Source organism: Episyrphus balteatus, chromosome 3 (assembly GCF_945859705.1).
Source record: "Episyrphus balteatus chromosome 3, idEpiBalt1.1, whole genome shotgun sequence".
NCBI lineage: Eukaryota > Metazoa > Arthropoda > Insecta > Diptera > Syrphidae > Episyrphus > Episyrphus balteatus.
In genome coordinates this window covers 71,204,168-71,221,377 of record NC_079136.1, presented here as the reverse complement: position 1 = coordinate 71,221,377, position 17,210 = coordinate 71,204,168, and the positions used below count along the sequence as shown (strand labels likewise).

General features: G+C 30.2%; 2 protein-coding genes across 3 annotated transcripts; one reads left to right on the top strand and one right to left on the bottom strand.

The window, feature by feature from the left end:
• Positions 1–1,565: 1,565 nt before the first annotated feature.
• LOC129916191 (prolyl 3-hydroxylase sudestada1-like) lies at positions 1,566–12,525 on the bottom strand. 2 transcript variants are annotated; one of them, XM_055996021.1, is made up of 9 exons: positions 12,262–12,518; positions 3,501–3,591; positions 3,298–3,437; positions 3,042–3,239; positions 2,776–2,979; positions 2,247–2,722; positions 2,043–2,184; positions 1,778–1,982; positions 1,566–1,713 (listed from the first exon to the last, which is right to left on the bottom strand). In XM_055996021.1, the coding sequence occupies exons 1-9, from the start codon at positions 12,332–12,334 to the stop codon at positions 1,596–1,598; spliced, it is 1,647 nt and encodes a 548-aa protein (XP_055851996.1). In that variant the 5' UTR covers positions 12,335–12,518; the 3' UTR covers positions 1,566–1,595. The 2 variants fall into 2 exon arrangements, with proteins under 2 accessions (XP_055851996.1, XP_055851997.1); XM_055996022.1 differs by lacking the exons at positions 1,566–1,713; positions 1,778–1,982; positions 2,043–2,184; ... (3 more) ...; positions 3,298–3,437; positions 3,501–3,591 and adding an exon at positions 10,388–12,040 and having other exon boundaries at positions 12,262–12,525.
• A 2,132-nt stretch (positions 12,526–14,657) lies between these two features.
• On the top strand, positions 14,658–16,171 carry LOC129915462 (uncharacterized). Its single transcript, XM_055995011.1, has 2 exons — positions 14,658–15,290; positions 15,348–16,171. The coding sequence occupies exons 1-2, from the start codon at positions 14,763–14,765 to the stop codon at positions 15,393–15,395; spliced, it is 576 nt and encodes a 191-aa protein (XP_055850986.1). The 5' UTR covers positions 14,658–14,762; the 3' UTR covers positions 15,396–16,171.
• The last annotated feature ends 1,039 nt before the right edge of the window (positions 16,172–17,210 follow it).

Genomic DNA, 17,210 nt, shown 5'->3' with positions numbered 1-17,210 from the left:
CAAAAATTGACTCGATAAGTGCAACTTTCAATACAAAAATTCGATGAACTGACCAAATTTTAACCTTTATTGAAAAAATGTTGATTGTTCAAAAACTGCGAGATATATGTACATATGTCAATTTTAAAAATCTAACAAACTAAAAAATCTAAACAAAAATATCACATTTTTTCGAAATAAAATAATTAAAGTACTATAACTTCCATTTGTTTCGTTTCATATCAATTATTTTTTATTGAACAAAAATTTGTTGCATTAAATATTTTTGTTAGTATTGGTTTTCTGATATTTTCGCTTTTCATCTCAGATTGAGCCTAAAAAATATTAACTCGGTCATTGCAACCACCCTTGTTTTAATTAGTTGCGTTAATCGAGAATGTACTGTATATACTATTTTGAAAAAGAAAATTCATTTCAAAGGCCTATTCTGGCCGCCATATTGGACCCGCCAATTTGAATAAAAAAAAATTAACAGCTTTTTCGGGTTCATACTAATATCCTTCAGTGTACCAAATTTCATGACATTTCGTCAAAAAATGGCCGTGCAAATAATTTTGACGACAAAAAGCACCAAAGGCACCAGTGTGTGTCAGTCTGTCTGTCTGTATACAAAGCTTCAGCCTTAACAGATGGACCGTTTAATGTCAACGCTGTAGCGTTATTTGACGGCTCCAACAATTTTGTTAAAAAAAAATCAAGTCAAGATGTCTATCTTAAAATGAAAAAAAACTTTTTTTTTTAATCATTATAACGGTACCTGTCATAATTCGATTTCAATGAAACTTTTTGTTAAAAAGCATTTATATAATTTTAATATAAGCTAAAAGTAAAATTTTGAAAAAAAAATTTTGAATTTTTTTTTTTTTTTGAAAAATCAAATTTTCGAAAACCGCACATTGAGTTTTTTTTGAAATTTTGAATTTAGATGTTGAAAAGTGATTTCTACAAAATGGCGTACCAATTTTATTTAAAATCTCTAACGATTTGGAAAATTTTTCTTCTAAGAATTTCATACCTATTTGTTTTGGAGGGCAATTTAATTTCAGATGTTCTTTTATTGCATTGAAAAGCGATTTTTAAAATCTATGTATAAACTCAAAGAAGGTATAACGTTTAAGATAATTAGGGGGATATTATTATCAAAATATGGGTCATAGAGAAAAATTTAAGATAAATGTTATAAAAAATAAAATTTTCTACAAGCTTTATCTCAATGATTTTTGTCAAAAATAAAAAAAACGGCCGAGTTATTACTTGAACTTGTTTTTTACTTAAATCCAAATCTCAAGATCGATTTTACCGAAAAACAACTTGTTTCAAGCTCCTAGTGTCCCCCCTATGAAAAAAAAATTCACTATTAATTTTGTTTCCATTTGAAATCTTTATTCCGAATGGGCTAGAGAAAATCTATGACAGAGTAACAACTATTTCACATTTTATCAATATCCGTGAGCTAGAAAAAAAAATTGCACCGACTGAAAAGCGACGGTCAGTTATTAATAAAATTATTTTTTTATGAAATAATTTTTTTTATTGATACTTCAATTAAAAAAAAAAAAAAATGCTTTGGTTTATAAAAATCGTTTATTTAGTATTTAGTTTGTTTTCAGCTTAGTAGCTGCTTTTGACGCTCCATAATACTTCTTTAACATCGACAAAGAACTTACCACAGGCACCATAATTGGTAAAAATAATGGAATGTATATGGCATACCTTAAAAAAATAAACACACAAAATTTAAGTTTTAATATTGTTTAAGTTATTCAAAAGTACATACTTTTGTTCATCAGGGAAATACAATTGCGCCAAAAGACTTGCATCAAAGAAAGCCTTTTCTGATGATGCAAAGGCCTTCTTTGCATGTGTAGATGCTTTAAGTAGATCACCGTTTTGTAAATGCAGTTTTGCTTTTAAAATTTCTTCATAAGCTTCATTCACAGCAAGACCAACATCATCATTGATTACAATATAACTTATCTCATCTGGAATTTAATCAAGTTTTGATAAATAGAAAGGAATAAAATGAAAGTGTTAGGACAAACCTAGCAACTGAATCAGACTCTGCAGAGTATGAGTTGAGGTGATAATATGATTAACCACACTTCTACGTATAAATGCATCGTATTCCCAAGTTCTTGGGCTTATTTGGTCAACATCGTCAGCCTTTACACCTGCCAAAGTTACCTATTGATTCAAAATGAAAGATTTTTTAAAAGTTCTTTTAAGAATTTGGTGGTTAAACTCACATCAACATGAATGTCCAATAATTTGTGAAGTTGATACAACATAATCTGCATCACGTCATTCGTGTTTATGTAGAAGCTAACTTTTTCTAAATTCTCATTATAAGCTCGACAAGCTTCCTCCGGCGGATTCGATATAATAACACCACCCCATTTGGGTGAAATGAATGAGTCAACCTTATTCCGAGTCGCCTTAACATCCTTATCTTTGTAAATGTGAATTGGAGCTATATCACAGGACGGAACATAGACAACCATATTGATAACAGAGTTATCTGTAATACCAGCTCCCAGATTCTTTTCAATCGAAGTTATGATATGTGGCATTGATGTATCGTGGAGAGCATAATGACGACCAAGTTTACTTGCATCTCGTATTTGTTTTAAATTTCCATCAATAGGAAGTTGATATTTCCATTGGGTTTTCAGTGTAAAGTTGGAAATCTCACTAACAGCATCAAGGAACGGTTGAATATAAGCTGAAAGTGTATTATGATTGTGTAAATTCTTTTTTTACGAATAAAATTTTTACTTTTAGTGGCCAATTGAACATTCCACTTGACATCCATTAAATCTGGTCGAGGATTTAGAACAGATATTATAACATCATATTGCAATTGTGGTGGAGAATTCTTTGTCATGGTGCGGCGCTCGTCTTCATCTTCGGTTAAAATAGCTCGCATTCGATGTGTTTGAAGAATGTTGATATTCAGGACATTTTGTAATTTTGACGAAGCTTAGAAAAAACAACAACAAATTAAAATATAAAAAACTTTCCAAAAAATAAAGATTTTGTACTTGTATCTGGTTTAATTAATGCCGACCGATCTGTTGTTAGAAGAACATCTTCTTGTAAATTCGTCCATTCGATGAATATAAAATCACCAGTTTTAACTGGATAATGTTTGAGTATCATTGCTTCTAAAGCAGCAGGAGTTTTAATTTTGTCAGCTCCTTCAATTTGTGGTATTTGATCAAATTGAATATTCCAAAGATCTGAGAAAATAGTTTATTAATATTAAAAAAAAAATAAAAATGATTTAATTAAAATTACCACTATTTTTGAAAGCATTATTTAATTCTTCGATGAGAAGGGCGGATCGTTCTGGTTTGTGAGTGAAAATTCCAACAGTTAGGTTTATTTGAATTAATGACTCGCTAAGGTCATGAATATCAGAATATGGTAAGCTTACTCTAAAATTTGAAAATCATTATTTAATTATATACTGGTTTTTAATTTTTTGTTCAACATTTTACCTATAAACTTCAGTTGTTTTCCACCACATTGGTAAGCCAATGACTAGAACAACTACCATAAAAGCCACAGAAGCATATATTCGATATTTGTCTGGAAAACAAAAAATATATATAAATCGTGTATTCAAATTTAGTATAGGAAAGTGTTATTAAAATTTAAAATAAAATGCACTACAGGGTTGCACGTATTTGCTCCAAACGAAGTATACCCTTTGGATACTTTTATAAAGAAGATTTAAAAAAAAAACATCTAAAATCTAACGGCCGTTTATAACTAGTCTATAGGGCAAATATTGGTTTTGAATAATTTCAAGTTTTAATCAAAACCAATACTACGAGACAAGAATATTGTAAGTTCAAAAAAGTGGGCTTCGTCGACTATCCGTAGCTTTAATTTTGTTTACCATGATTTCATCGAACATCCTGGGCCGTTAACGTTTCTTGTGTTTTTACGACGACAAAATTCGGTGAACCCTTTTTGATCCGTTCTATGCGAAGAAGCAAAATCTCCATAGTACTTCTCAAGATTAACCAAAAACAAAAAACCTTGTCAAAAATAAAAAAACAAATGCTTTTGTAAATAACACGGTGTAACACTCAAAATATACGCGAGCGGAGAAAATCCCCTAACACCCCCAAAATCTGGAGTTACGGGCAAAAAACGGTTTTTTGGGCCTTCACCAATTGAAAAAATTCTAACTTCGACTATTTTTTACCCATTTTCGATTTTTTTATAGTTTCTGATAGAAGATAAATATACCTTTTTAACAATGTATAAAACATGTAACTCGGTTAAACCACTTAGAATTTATAAGATGTCAAAGTTCAAAAATTCAATTTTTTTTGTCATTTGCCCAACTTCGGCATCAATTTAAAGTATATGTTTTCAAAACAACATGCTATTTAAAAAATATATTCTAAAACTATATCTATTTCCCAATTGATCGATGTATTTTTTATGAAAATCACTTCAAAATTGGCTTAGAAAAAAAAATTTTTCGATTTCAACCCAGATACAGAAATTCGAACTTGTAGGTATAGAACAAAAATGTTGTTTCGGCACGTAGAAGGATAAGTTGGACGCCAGGATTTGATGAAGGGTTTTTGTAGAGGAGCTCAATACAAACATTTTTTTCTCTAAGAGGGGGGTCTATCTCCCCCCGTTTAGGTGGGAGGGGCATTTTTCTAAAAAAAAATTATCAAAATAAAAAAAATTATTAAAAAACAACGGCAACACTAGAGTGACCGCAAGAAATCGATTTCCGAAATTTGGTCGGGGGAACCCCATAAAATGTTCCGCCTTTGCAGATTTTTAGATAGCCAAAATTTCAGCTCGATTGGATAACTCTAAATGGTGCCGACACTCGCTCAAAGTATCAAAAATCTCTGTTTTTTCACTGTTTTTCGAAGAAAATTAGCTCTAGCTCCCAAACAGATCGGGTTATTTTCACTTTTTATATATTAAATTAAAGGTAGTGTTGCTACACATAATTCAGATGCTAAATTTGTTTAGTTTTACTAAAAAAGAAAAATTTTGTCATCAATTTAAATTTTCAGTACTTACCTCAAAAAGAGCTGAAGTGCAAACTCGATTTAAAATGAAACTTTTTTTTTAAACTGTTTTATTTAAAAAAACGAAACATTTAACAGAATTCTAAGGCTGTGTGTGAATTGCGTTAAATAGTTAACACCGTGTAAAATTTTTGACACTATTGAGGTGAACAAAAAAATTTCAGCTGTATGGCTTATTGTTTAATATTTTTCTCTGCCTCTTTTCTGCTATAAAAAAAAAAAACAAAACAAAACAAAACCATCTGCAAAAAAAATTTAACTCAAATTTAACCAGGTCCCAGAGCCCAATAAATTTTTAACAGCTGAAAATTTTTTACTCACCTCAACAGTGTCAAATATTTTACACTATGTGAACTATTTTAAGCAATTCACACACGGCCTAAAAAACAAAAAAAATAACATCGTGTTACATTTCTTATACATAATTAATGAAGTAAATACTAAAAAAATTTAATCAAGAGATTTACAAAGTAGTTTTGGAAGCATCAGGATACAATTTTCGGCACTCACTGACTACTTGAAGTACAGATTGTTTTTGTTCCTCATCTTTAGTTAAAAGGTTATTAAAATCCGTTATTAATTTGACTCCTCTTTCTGTCATGTCATTTACGACTTTAAGTGATTGCACTTTTTTAAAGCCTTCTTTAAAATGCGGGTTTTCGGGCCAAAGATTTGGAGGTTCTTTGAGAAAACTTGTGTCTATTTTCAATCGGCTGAAAAAGTTCAATGTTTCTTTGTTCACAATATTTTTTAACCCCGCTGTGACAAATTGTTCATCTTCATGTGTCTGTAGCTTTGGATTTACTATTCTGTTGGTTTCCGTTTCACTGGCTTTCAAAATTATGTTGGCCGTTTCTAATTTTTCGCCATCTGGTAAAGTTAGGTCAAAGAACGCCAGACCTGCCTGCTCTGAACTCAAATAAAGTAAATGGTTTGAGAATTTAGCAAGAGCCTTCTCTGAAATATCTTTGTCTATCTTGCGGTATTCAATGCAATTACGCAAAAGATCAAGATCTTGTTTAGGAGCCAGATAAGCTCTTGGGGCATTAAACCAAGCAAAAGTTTTTTCTAGTTGAATGTAAGTTTGATTTTGAAACTACAAAGTCAATTGGATTTTGCCCTAGTGATTCTATTGTAGCTATAATTATGCGAGAAGCATTTCTATCAGATGCCTTACATCGATCCAATAACATAGAAAGTTTCATTGTTAATAGCTCTTTCACCCCACGACTATACCTCATACTTTTGCTACCCGAGGGCCCAGAGATAGAGAAACATCCATTCTATCCCAATCCGCAGAATAAAACAGTTTAAAAAAAAGTTTCATTTTAAATCGAGTTTGCACTTCAGCTCTTTTTGAGGTAAGTACTGAAAATTTAAATTGATGACAATATTTTTCTTTTTTAGTAAAACTAAACAAATTTAGCATCTTAATTATGTGTAACAACACTACCTTTAATTTAATATATAAAAAGTGAAAATAACCCGATCTGTTTGGGAGCTAGAGCTAATTTTCTTCGAAAAACAGTGAAAAAACAGAGATTTTTGATACTTTGAGCGAGTGTCGGCACCATTTCTAGTTTTTGGGAAAATTGAAAAATTATTTTATCAGATTTTTCTTTTTTCAAAATATTTTTTGTTTTTATTTTTCAATTTTCTCAAAAACTAGAAGACATAGAAACATATAGTTTTCACTGTTCGATAAGGAATTAATTGAGGCAGTTTTCTGTCTAAGCAATTTATTTACTAAAATTCACAGTCTGGACAAAAATAGTATAAAATGAGTTTTCAAAAATTTTTTTTCCCCTATTTTTAACTTTGAAATCGATTATTTCAAAAACTATTGGTAATATTATATTGATTTAAAAATTAGAATCAAATGCACAATTTTGCCTTTTGGAAATGGTACCATTTATTACTGTAAGTGTTGCCGTTGTTTTTTAATAATTTTTTTTTAGAAAAATGCCCCTCCCACCTAAACGGGGGGAGATAGACCCCCCTCTTAGAGAAAAAAATGTTTGTATTGAGCTCCTCTACAAAAACCCTTTATCAAATCCTGGCGTCCAACTTATCCTTCTACGTGCCGAAACAACATTTTTGTTCTATACCTACAAGTTCGAATTTCTGTATCTGGGTTGAAATCGAAAAATTTTTTTTTCTAAGCCAATTTTGAAGTGATTTTCATAAAAAATACATCGATCACTTGGGAAATAGATATAGTTTTAGAATATATTTTTTAAATAGCATGTTGTTTTGAAAACATATACTTTAAATTGATGCCGAAGTTGGGCAAATGACAAAAAAAATTAAATTTTTGAACTTTGACATCTTATAAATTCTAAGTGGTTTAACCGAGTTACATGTTTTATACATTGTTAAAAAGGTATATTTATCTTCTATCAGAAACTATAAAAAAATCGAAAATGGGTAAAAAATTGTCGAAGCTAGAATTTTTTCAATGGGTGAAGGTCCAAAAAACCGTTTTTTGCCCGTAACTCCAGATTTTGGGGGTGTTAGGGGATTTTCAAATACCGTTTCGTATTCAGTGCGACTAGCTCTACAAAACCTGATAGGTCTCCGCCCGCGTATATTTTAAAACCTCATTTTTGTAACACCGTGTAATTGACTGTTTTTGTAACAGCATTCTTCCACTCATTTTGGATTGCATAGCTTTTATATTTGAAGGGTCCAAAGGAAAACAAGCAAAAGTCCATTCCAATTCATTTCGAGAAAAACGCAATTTAAAACTTTATTCTCCATACAACTTAGTACATTATTTGTATATTTTCTTAGCAAGGCGTACATTATTTGTTCTCTAAAAGTAAGGGTGCTATCAGATAGTGCTAAGTACATACTAGCCCTGTTCCATTGGAGGAGATAGTTTACTAATAGTAGATGTTTTGGTTAATCTTGTACTATCATCTACTCATGCTCTTCTTCCCGAGTAGATACAATTTGTATTGAATTCGATGAAAGTGCGTTCCATTGAAAATCGCTAGTACACTACTAGGAGTACTTTGCCACCTCCCGAAGGAACAGGGATATTACAAGATCTCATCATTAGTTTTTTCTTACCAAAAGTTTTCATGTGCCGTTTTTCTTGTGGACTCTTCATTTAATTCTGTACTTACAACTGCAATTTTATTCAAGCTAAGATATTTCCAGTAGTACCAAAAAACTCAAATGGTAAGGGCTTTCGTCCAATGTCTATATTGCTTTTTCGTTTTGAAGTAGTAATGCAAATACAAATAAATACTTATCTTAATAAATCAAATATGCTTACTATACACCTTTCCAATCAGGGGTCAAATTACGGCATACGTTCGTTAACGTATGGTCGCTATGTGTCCCTATCTTTTTTTACTAAATAAATAGAGACAAAAACAGTCAAAACGTTAACGTATGGTCGTAATCGTGTTCCGTGATTCGACCCCAGGTTCCGTCCAAAACATAACTGTATTACTGCCCTTATGACGCAATTTGACGATAAGGTAAGTTCCTTGGTTTTACTGGATTTTTCAAAAGCATTCGACACAAATGACCACTCAAATTTCATTCATAAGCTATTACAACAATTAAATTATGTTCCTCAAGGACCGATTTTGGTTTGGGTTCAATTTTGTTTTCCATATACGTTAATGAAAGAACCTTCGCTTAAAAATTGAATATACTTATACACAATGTACGCCGATGATGTCCTATGGTCTTAAAAGGCATGCGTAAATCAGTATACAGCATCGAACACTCCTACTTTTTTTCAGAATTTAACAGGCACCACAGTACCTACTTTTTCTAATTCGAATTTTATACTTCCAACTTAACAAACATAATTATCATTCCGCAACGTATCTGCCCAACATCAGAACAAAAATTCTCTGTTAACCCCGTACGACTATGGAATTCTCAAATGATATAAGACACTTTTTTTCTGATGTTATACACCTGTATCTTATTTTAAATGGCTTATTGCAAGCAAAATGCTAAACTGCAACAGTATTATCAATAAAAAAAAAAAAAAACAAATTTAACAATTCAAGGTCTGAAAACTGATATTAAAAAAATTTTTGTTTTTATGAAAAAAAATTTAAAAAATGGAAGCGGTTGACGGATCCTTCCAATAATTTTATGCAAACTTGGTATTGTCTCCTCTAGCGCATATGATAACTTTAAGTCGTCTGTTCACTCCACGAATTAACTTTTGAAGATTTTGTTGTAAATTTTCTTTCAAGACTGTTTGAAGGTGGATTTCGGCGGCGAATGCATCTCTTCAACATTTTCTAGATATATTCTATTCAAATCCGAATTTCTGTGTGGTCTATCCAAAGCTGGCATATTAAAATCTTGAAGATATTCTCAAACCACTCTTGCATGCATTATCGTGCATCAGACTTAACTGCGGACCAAATCTATGGGTGATTGGAAGATTGTTCGAGGATATCAGTTAAGTATTTTTGGGTACCTTACGTTAGTCTAGGAGAGCTCACTACTAAATGAGAATGTATGACTCTTCTCTAAAAGGTCGCGGGTTGCCAAACAGACTTCAGAAAATCTCTCCCCAAACCTTCCCCACACACATTTTATTCCATACCTTTAATTAAAGGTCACTCCTATCTCATTTGAGAAAATAACCATGGTACTCTGACAAAGTAATAAAAGGACTTTTCAGTAAAATAAATAGGAAGTGCGTTAAATTTGAGCACTGAGCAAGAGTGTATACATATTTTTTTTTTTTCAGGTTTGAAAAAATCAACCTTCCTGTATTTCACTTTCCTCAAAATGCAATTTTTTACTTTAATGTAATTGAAGTTATAAACAACTGATAAAATACAGTTAAAAAATCAATTTGATGTTTTTTTTTCAAAAAAGAAAAAAAAACTATTAAAAGCTATTTAAGGCTTTAAATAAATATTGAAAATTTTTAAGTTATAATATTGGTAAAATCTAAAGTGTGAAATGCGAAAGTACTTTTTATTCATTTTTAAGGTTAGTTATAAGGAAAAAAAACTTTTGCAAAACACAAATCTAATCTTAGCTACTTTAATAAATGACAAAATCATTCTTGGCCGCATAACGTTCCATAGAAATTGCCTATTTTAATTTGAAAACAAGACATATTCTGATTGTGTAGGTAATTTTCAAAAATAGGATCGCTTAGCACTTGAACTCAATCCTATTTTAAAGTTCTAACTTTTTTTTTTAATTTGTATTTTCGTAATAAAACATAAAAAAACTAGCTGAATTTTTATTTTTTTTTTTAAATAAAATAGTCTTTTCTAAAAATAATTTTAATAAATAAAACACATTTAAAATAACGGTAAATACTTTTTTCACCATATATTTTTGTTTTTATTTTATAAATTTACTTCAATTACAAAACAAAAAAAATCAACATTTAAACCATCTTCAACGAATGTTCAAATGTTATTCCTTGTAACTACAACACAAAACATAAACCGGTCCATTTTCAATTGGTGTCAATTTCGATACATATTTTGTAAATTTAGTCGTTCCCTCACATCGATAAACAATATTTAAAGCATTATCTTTTGGTTTTATTGTCAACAATACAGATTCATCATAATCTGAATCATTTTCTTCTTCCGGTGATAAATATGTTATACAACCAACATCATCCGCAGCATTCAAGAAAAACATTAAATCCAATGTATTCTCATCACAAAGTGAACCATCACCTAAAACTGTATAACAACCTGGTGTCCAACGTTGTAATTCTAAACTAACAGTTGGTGTTATTGCTCTAGGTTCAGCTAAGTCTAAATCTGTATAATCTTGAAGTAATCCAAACATTTCTTTACTTTTAAAGGTGTCTATGAGCAATGCAACAGGTTCAGTAAGTGTCGATAAGTCAAGTGTCTCATAACGTTGTGCATTGGCAGGACCTTTTATTGACCAAATTAATGATTCATTTGTTTTCAATTCTTGACAAATTTTATCAAAGATTTCTGGTTTGAGGAATTTTTCCAAACAAATTTCAGAATTATCCTCGATATGCTTTTGAATATGATTTTTACAATCTTCTTTTAAATACGTTAAATTAACGACTTTTTCAAGTTCCATTGATTTTGTCTGTGGAACAGAAAATACCATTTTACTAAGAGGTCTCATGGAATCTTCCACAGTGTCAGTATTTAATTCTCCATGAAACCATCCATTTATTGTCATTCGAGGATATTCACTCGTTGTCACTTCACCAACTTGATGAAATGACTTTGACCCAACTTTAAAAAAGACAAACTGATTGTTTCGTGGATTAATCTTCCTCACGACAGGGAAATAAGGGAAACAATTGTCATCTGTTTTAAAGATTTCCAAACAACCACCCATTTCATCTGTCCATTGGTCAACTTCCTCCCAAGGAGACAAATAATAAACAAATGCAATTTGTCGATCTTTGAGTAAATCATCATGAACTAAAAGATAATCACCACAATTGTACATTGAGCAGGAAGCTGAAACAGATTTAAGTTTAAGATTGCATAGTTTTTCCAACCACGGTTGAACGGAGGTTTCTAAAAATTTTAAGAATTTTTTCAAATACATTGTAGGTACAACTGAGAGACTAGCAGTTTGATCAAATTCATAAAGATCCATTTGTTTGTGGGACCAATCGACATCTTCTTCCATTTCGTTGACTAAAAGTCCAGTGACTTTTTTGTCAGAGAGGAAATTTTGTAAAATTGCAATTCGGAATGGTTCGCCGTAGATTTTTACATCTGGGGTGGTTTCGGAGAAGTCTTTTTGATCTTGCCAAGAGGATTTTAGTTTGTTAAAGAATTGTGGATTGGAATAATGATTGTTCATTGCAACTTCAAGTTGATCTTCGTCGTCGTCGTCATCGTCATCATCTTCATCATAATTTGATTGTTCTAACTTTGGAATTTTCTTCTTAGGTTCATTGTTGTCATCATTGTTTTGTTTGTCTTCTTTTTTATCTTTGATGTTTTTAACTAAAAAGAAAAAATGATGAATGGGTTGGGGGGAAATTAATAAGAAATTTATTTTAGGTCATACCTTAGAGTAGTTTTATTTTAGAGTTTCTTGACTTTTTTTTAGATGTTTTTTTTGTTCTAATTTAAAATTATTACACTTAACACTTTTTACTTTAAAAATTTTTTAAATAGGAAATTAAAGAAAATTTTAGAGTTTTTTTTTAAATCATTTTACATACCATCATTGCTGGAGCCGGCGATGGCATCGTTTTCTGCTGAGGAGGAGCCATTTAAATCTTTTGTTTTGTCCATTATTTTTTATGTTTGATGTAATACAAAATTTATGTAGATTATAAAATTTATGTTGTGCGTATGGTTGGAAAGTATTTTTTCTTGAAGATTTTTTTTATGGTACGAAAAAAACAAGTGAGTTTTTCACAAAATTACAAATTCAGAGGAAAAAGCGACTGTCAAATAATAAATTGACAGGTGGATGAATGCTCTAGTGGAATGAAATGGGATTGAAATGAAAGTATTCAGTGAATATCATTAGGGTTTAGATGGGCATATTTAAATAGCGTTTGTTTATATTCGTAAGCAACGTTCTGTATAAGCAATATTTTTAATGAATAAAACTATGCTATGAATAGCCTGCTCGGCTTGGCACACCGAAGGGTACATGCGGTAGCCTTTATACTAGAGCTCAAATGAGATAATTTCGCAAATGAATTCAGTTCAGTTTTCAAACTCATTTTTTTTCTGTATAATTTGACATAAGAAATGAGATAATTTGCGCATTTATCTCATTTGGGCTCTAGTGAAAACAGGTTACAATGGGCGCGTCCCACCAAGAAAAAATCTCTGAGGGCCAGTTGTGCAAACGTAGTTCAGCCTCGGATCAAGAATTTAACTCGCCGATTTCGGCGGATTAGCAGTGCATCAACTTTGGTTCAAGGATAGATTTAGCTATTTCAACCTATATAGACCTAGAACCAGTGCTAAAAACCAATTTTACCACCGAATTCAGAAGATAAAAGTTGCTGAACCACGGATCAAATATTTGTACAACTGGACCTGAGTGCTCAATGTCATTTTGGAAGAGAGCAAAATAATTAGTTTCTCACATGAATCCAATTTTTTTCAAATCCAACACTTCAACTGCCACATCACACAAATCCAACTTTTCTTCAAATACTCAATTGTGAAAAAAAATTATTTTGAAATAAATTATTTCATATTAGGTGTGTTTTTTTGTTTATCTATATAGATTTTGTGCAAAAAAACGACATCGGGATTTTTGAAATCCATGCAAACATTTGGCACCACTGTACATATACTTTGGCAGCTGTCTGTCAAAAATGTTGCTTTTGTTTTTTTTTTTTATTTTAACTCCGAAGTGGGAAGGCCATTACATCCATGTTGGATGCAAACAAAAATTTTCATATGGCCATCATTGTATATATATTTCCATAGTACTATCATGAAGTAAAACGATCTTATTAACTCTAGTGGTGACTTGAAAAATCAGAATTTGTATGAAAAAAACACACTGAGCGCCACTTAAAAAAAGTGGCGACATGAACTAATACTAAATTCGACTTCATGATAGTACTATAGAAATGTATATACAATGATGGCCATGGCATCCATGTTGGATTCAAAAAAATTGTTTTTTCACAAAAAACCAAGAATTATCTGTATATTCTTAGCTACATTTTAAGACCATGACCATTAACATTGGTTGCGTCGTTCTTGTGTTATAAGCGTTTGAAGGTAGCCATATTGAATTTTTTTTCGATTTTCTTAAAATCAAATTTGAAAACTTTTTTATTTTTATTTCTAATTTTTCGAAAAAACTTTGGTAATTTTATATACATATCTGTTCAACAATCTTATCAGGATCCATTTAAGACTTTTATCTGAAAAGTGCATTGCGTATATCTCGAGATATTTACATTTCAATGCAACCATGTCAAACAAATTTTTGATTATTTTTTTCTATGAGAGTTTTTTTCAAACCTCGTTTTCTCCGCTTTTTTTTTTGTTAATATTTTCAGATATTTTTGTATCAACACAACAAATAAAGTACCTTGGCACTACTGTTTTTATCGAGAGAAAGTAAAATCTGGATAATTATCTGGATTTTTCAAAAATCTATACAGATAAAGTTTTTGTTGTTTTTAACACGTAAATTGTTTTGATTTCAAAAATCTCGATGTCGTTTTTTTGCACAAAATCTATATAGATAAACAAAAAAACACACCTATTGATAATATATTCTTCAAATTTTTCATGTTCTTAGCACTTATATAACTGCACACCACCAAAAACCAAACATCAAAACAATAAGAAAAAAAAAGTTAAAGAGCAAAAAAACTGAGAAATGAATTCAAAAAATTTTCGTCTCAGAAATCTCCGAGATTTTTTGTCTCACTTAAAAAATCTCGGAGCCCTCAGAGATCTTCCTTGGTGGGACGCACCTATTCAAATTTGTTTATTTTGACAAGTACACAAACACACCTAAAGCTTGAGACAAATATTTATCATTGCTGGAACGCGCCAAATGAAAACTTTTTTTATGACAATTGTGTCCCAAGCTTTTGACGTTTTATTTTGTAAACAAAATATATTTTTTTTTTGCTTTTGTTTGAAAAAAATTGTTTTGTTAATTATTTTTATTTTTTTATTTTATTATTGAAAAGCAATTATTAACCAAAAAAAGAGTAGAAACGAAAAAAAGATGTCTTCGTTAAATTATTATGGAATTAAAAAACGATTGAATGCATTAACTTTAATTAAACGAAATATTATTGACTCTGCATCTTTATCTTTTACAACAGAAGTAAAAACTTCCACCGAAATTGTTATGAAAAGCATAAATTCCACCATAATTCAAATATCTTCAAAATTGATTTCATTCGAAATCACAAAAGAAACATTTCAAAAAGATTCCGATGGCTATCAAACTTTAGTGGCAATATACAAATATGATAAACTTTTATTTGATCAAGTTATTGAGAGAATTTTCAATGAAATAGTTGAAGATGACAATTTCAAAAAAATCATAAAATTTTTAACAACATTGGAAGACAATTGCATTAAAACAGATGCATTTTGTAAATTATATAAATTTATATCACGAATTTATGAGAATTTGTGGGGATTTGAATGCGCTGTTAGTAAATTGTTAAAAGATGAACATCTAAAACCAGAAGAAATAGAGAAATTACAAAATCTGTTGAAGGATATAAAAGAATGTTCTCAAAGGGTAATTAAAGTAACTTCTCATGGCGGCGAAGTTGTATTAAATATTTTGTAATTGCAGCATTTAATAGCTTCTTCGATAGCCAGCAGTTTTGAATACGACTACTAAATTGGTATCTATTAACTCTTATTAGATGACACCCTTAAATAAATTATACTGATGCCGATTTTGGACCATTTTTTGTAAATTATTAAGCTGAAAAATAAAAAAAAAAAAGTAGAAATGTTTATTAATATTCTGCATTCGTTGACTGTCAAGGTAATCATTATAGCCGTGATTTATTGGTAACTACCTATGTTCGTACTTCGTAGAACAACTTAAGAATTACTTAGAATCAGGCGCGGATCTAGAAATTCACAAAACTTATATTGTCCAAAATACAGTCGACTCCCTCTAAATCGAACTTTTTCACCATTTTTAGTGAACAATTTTGAAGACAAAAAATATTAAATATATCCCTCTACCTCGAATTTCCCTTTAACTCGACCTGATTTTCGAATCCCGTAAAAGTTCGACTCAGAGGGAGTCGTTTGTAAACAGAACAAAATGGTGAAATGCACAAAAGATTTGTATTAAAAAAAAAAAAAACATGTAGGTATGTAGCGCGAAATTGATATTTTAAATATTTTTGTTTTTATGTTTAAAATCTAGGTAGTATGCAGAACGAGCTTAATTTTAACTCAAACATACAAAATTGTATTCAAAATCTTAAATCAAATCTATTTTCGAGAAGATTCGTATTGATTTAAATTATTATAAAGATGCTTTTTTAGAAAAGAAATTTTGCAAAGTCGTTAGAGCTAGAGCAGCTTTTTCAGAAATTAAAAAATCACGATTCAAAAGTTGGAATGTCATTATTTTGTAATTTTTTATCAACGATAAAAGCTTAGATTTAAAAAAAATCAAATGTCAAGTTTTGGAAAAATTGATATTTAAAAAAAAATATATTTATTTTTTAATACAAAATATTTATATTTCAATATTTAATTTTTGATAAATACAATCAAAGCTTTTGCTAAGGAATCTGTTGAAATTATAGAGATTGGCATTTTAAAGAAAGTCAGGAGGTAAGAATCTTTTTACACTGAGTTACACTATATAAAATAAACCGAAAACACTTAGATTTAACTGTTTTTCGGAAGACCATAATTTTAAAATCATGTATTTTTTTCAATATTGAATCAACGTCAATCATATTACACTTTAAACTAAATATTTTCATGGAAATTGCTGGGACCGATTTGGAGAAAATTACCTTTATTTTTAGAAAATTCTTGCATGGAGGGTACCCTAATTTTTTTTTTAAACTGTAATAAAAGCCAAAAAATAATTGAATCGATTAGTGAAAGAACCGTATAAGTCTAAAATCTTAGTTTTAAGAAAAACACAAAAAACTGTTTTATAGAGAAACTACCTATCAACTTTCCTGAAAAATAATTTATTGGGTGTTTGAAGGTTTTTGGTCGCCCAATATAGTCATGAAAGAAAAAATGAAAAATTTTATAGATACAAGAAATATAACGAAAGAAAAGCATTGGACTTGTACTGTTCTTTCACTCAATACAAAAAATACAAAATTAAAATTTGTTTTTATTATTTTACTGACTATAAAAAATGAGCTTTAAAATAATAGTTTATTATAACACGTTTATTCTGAAGGATAATTAGATGTTGTTTTCCATGAAGTTATGAGGTAGTAAAACGACAAGGCTTCTCCAGATATGTATTTCAAAACTTTCTTAATGTCTGCAATTCTGTTTTCATTTATAACAACTGGTTAGTGATATGATCTTGCAGTTGGCAACTTCAAATTTGTTTTTGATTTCAGTAATTTAAAAGTATTGGGTGAGAATCCCCCAATAAAGTCGGTAGTTGTGACAGCCAGGAATTTCACTAGTATATTCGAACTGATTATAATTTGAC

Coding starts and splice junctions, on each gene's coding strand:
- LOC129916191 (XM_055996021.1), bottom strand. CDS start 12,334: ATGGACAAAACAAAAGATTTAAATGGCTCCTCCTCAGCAGAAAACGAT. Junction 3,438..3,500: donor AAAACAACTGAAGTTTATAG/GTAAAATGTTGA, acceptor TTCAAATTTTAG/AGTAAGCTTACCATATTCTG. Junction 2,185..2,246: donor TATTGGACATTCATGTTGAT/GTGAGTTTAACC, acceptor TTGAATCAATAG/GTAACTTTGGCAGGTGTAAA.
- LOC129915462 (XM_055995011.1), top strand. CDS start 14,763: ATGTCTTCGTTAAATTATTATGGAATTAAAAAACGATTGAATGCATTA. Junction 15,291..15,347: donor TAAAAGAATGTTCTCAAAGG/GTAATTAAAGTA, acceptor TTGTAATTGCAG/CATTTAATAGCTTCTTCGAT.